At 36.6% G+C, this 2,935-nt stretch overlaps 1 protein-coding gene across 1 annotated transcript; it reads right to left on the reverse strand.

The window, feature by feature from the left end:
• Positions 1 to 437: 437 nt before the first annotated feature.
• On the reverse strand, positions 438 to 1,370 carry LOC116859354 (olfactory receptor 4C11). Its single transcript, XM_032844586.1, has one exon. It carries the CDS (start codon positions 1,368 to 1,370, stop codon positions 438 to 440), a length of 933 nt encoding a protein of 310 aa, XP_032700477.1.
• Positions 1,371 to 2,935: the final 1,565 nt, after the last annotated feature.

Consider the following 2,935-nt stretch of genomic DNA (forward strand, 5'->3'; position numbering starts at 1 on the left):
ACACTTCTTTCCACCTGACTGCCAGCATGCCTTCTTGCCTGCCTGCCTGCCTTCCTTCCTTCCTTCCTTCCTTCCTTCCTTCCTTCTTTCCTTCCTTCCTTCCTTCCTTCCTCCCTTCCTTTTTTCCATGCTTTCTGGCTTTTTGTTGTTTGAACAGTTGTGATTATATAATATCTTTCTCTTTACCAAAACAGAGTGTAGACTGAGATGTGAGGAGTATTTCATAATCCATAGTGTCAGAGTTGAGCTCTCAGGAAAATAAGAACCAGGCTGGCATTATGAGGGAAGCTAATAGTTTGAGCACAGAAGTACAAAAAAAAAAAAGAAAAAAAAGTAAGGAAATCAGTTGCCTTTTTTAGAGTGCATCCAGCAAGTCAAGATATACACTATCATATTTGATATGTGTACAGGTTAAGTAATCAACCAAAGTCCTCAATTCATCTTTTGCTTCCTGAGGCAATTTTGATATGCCAGAGCTTTCTCATGGCATTTTTCACTTCTGCATTCCTCAGGGTGTAGATGATTGGGTTGAGAAAAGGGGTCCCAATAGTGTAAAATACAGCCACCATCTTGTCCATGGGGAAAGTGGTTGGGGGACGTGTATATATGAATATACATGGACCAAAGAATAAGATTACTACTATGATGTGAGAAGTGCAAGTTGAGAGAGCTTTTTTCCTCCCTTCTCCACTGTGATTTCTCAAGGAATGCAAGATGACAATGTATGAGATCATCAGAATCACAAAACTGCTTGAGCAAATGGCCCCACTGTTGGACACCAACAGTAGGTTGATCCTATAGGTGTCCATGCAAGCAAGTTTCGGCAAGGGTTGCAAATCACAGCAGTAATGATCAATCAAACTGGGTCCACAGAAAGGCAGTCTCAAGGCCAGGATAATCTGGGCTATAGAATGGATAAAAGACCCTACCCATGCAAGAACAATAAGGATGGTGCAGACCTGTCGTCTCATGATGGTTGGGTAATGTAAGGGCTTACAGATGGCCACATAACGATCAGCGGCCATGAGGATGAGCACAAAGATCTCCATACAGCCAAATAAATGTAGGGCAAAGACTTGAGTCATGCACTCATTGTACGTTATGATTTTTTTTGCGGAGAGTGAATCCACAATTAGTCTGGGGGCTGTGGACGTTGAGAAACAGGAATCAGCAAGGGACAAATAAAATAGGAAAAAGTACATGGGGCTTCCAAGTGTCTCGCTGGACTTGATGGTCACAATAATAAGCAAATTCCCTACCACAGTTCCCACATAAAAAATGAAGAAGATTACAAATACCATTTTCTGTCTCATGGGATTTTGGGTCAATCCTAACAATATGAACTCAGTTACGGTGTTATTTTGTTGCATTATTTCAGGCAAAGCAGAGAAATGGAAAGTTAGAAATAATATACTGACAAAAAAGCATTATGAATCTACAGACAAAAATGTATTATGAAATGACTACTCCATTTGAAGAGCAAATCCATATACTCATGGATGTGTCAATTACCAGTTTGTAATCCCTTACCTTCTGTGTTGTTTTCTTCTGAATCAGGTGGGAATCATTATATTTATTGAAAATCTATTCACCTGAGTGCTTATGGAAGCAGTGAAATATATCAATAATAAAAGAGTATGTGATTCCTCAGGCATAAAAAACATTAATTTAGGGATTGATATGAGATGGTTTCTTTCTGAAGTGAAGGTCTTTCTTTAGTTTACAGCAAGGACCTATTAGGACAGGATGTTGCCAAACGGAGAAAACTCATGCATGATTTACATAATGCTCTTTCATACTATTTGAGCTTCATAGTTCAGTTCTGAAGTATCTTCTAGTAAGTATTTGGAACAATCAAGGAATGATGTAGAAACTTGTGATAGTGTTTTCCATAATGACACCTAAAAGAGAGATAGAGATGAGAGAGAGAGAGAGAGAGAGAGAAAGAACGAGAGAAACAAACAATATTTTAGCTGTGAACATTCAGTCATTTGGTCCAGTCCATCATGAAATTTATTTTAATCTGTCAACTTGACTGTTTATTTCCTGTACTTTAACTCACAATAATTTCTAGTTGTTTAGCGTTTTAAAATCAGTTTCTATCATAAACTTTTTACATTTTTTATATTGTATTATGTTGTCCAAAGTTACATTCTTCACTTTGTTCATATCTTAATGGGTCTTTCAAGATATATTTTTTAAGACACAAAGAGTGACTAAGACTAAAATGAAGGATAAAGAACATTTGGCATGAATCAAAATAGTTTTTTTTTTTTCCAAATTACATGTTATTTTAAGTACCATGGATTTAGAAAATGAATTAAGGAAGCTCCAAGTCATAGCTGAATCTTTTCAATAGAATTCCTGGAATCTATTTCCGGGAGTATCCCCTACCCTGGTTTCAGTAAGAGGAGACAGAAACAAGAAGGGAACTAATATTTATTTATATATACTAAACATTGGAATAAACCTTCACCATCTTATTTACCTACATTTTCCAAATAGTACCACAACAAAATGCTTAAGTGCCAAGGCATTTAAGTATATTTACATCAGGTATTACCAAGAAAAGCATAATTTTGTCATATATAAATGGATTTCAGAGATCAATCTTTAAAAACACAATGAATAGGGTGCCTGAGTGTCTCACTCATTTTTGTCCCACCCTTGGTTTTCACTTGGGTTGTGATCTCAGGGTTGTGTAATTGAGTCTCGGTTGTGTAATGGATCTGGGCTCTATGCTGGGCATAGAGGCAGCTTAAGATTCTATTTTCCCTCTCCCTCTGCCTCTTTCCCTGTCAGGATCTCTCTTTCTGTCTAAATAAATACAGAAAATCTTAAAAAAAAAGAAAATGAAAATGGTCAAAGAGTTGATTCCAAAAGAAACTCTTCTTATTAAACATAGTTTGAAAAGATTATTAATTTTATTCATGGA

This window comes from Lontra canadensis, unplaced genomic scaffold, assembly GCF_010015895.1.
Source record: "Lontra canadensis isolate GAN:19392208 unplaced genomic scaffold, GSC_riverotter_1.0 scaffold154, whole genome shotgun sequence".
Lineage (NCBI taxonomy): Eukaryota > Metazoa > Chordata > Mammalia > Carnivora > Mustelidae > Lontra > Lontra canadensis.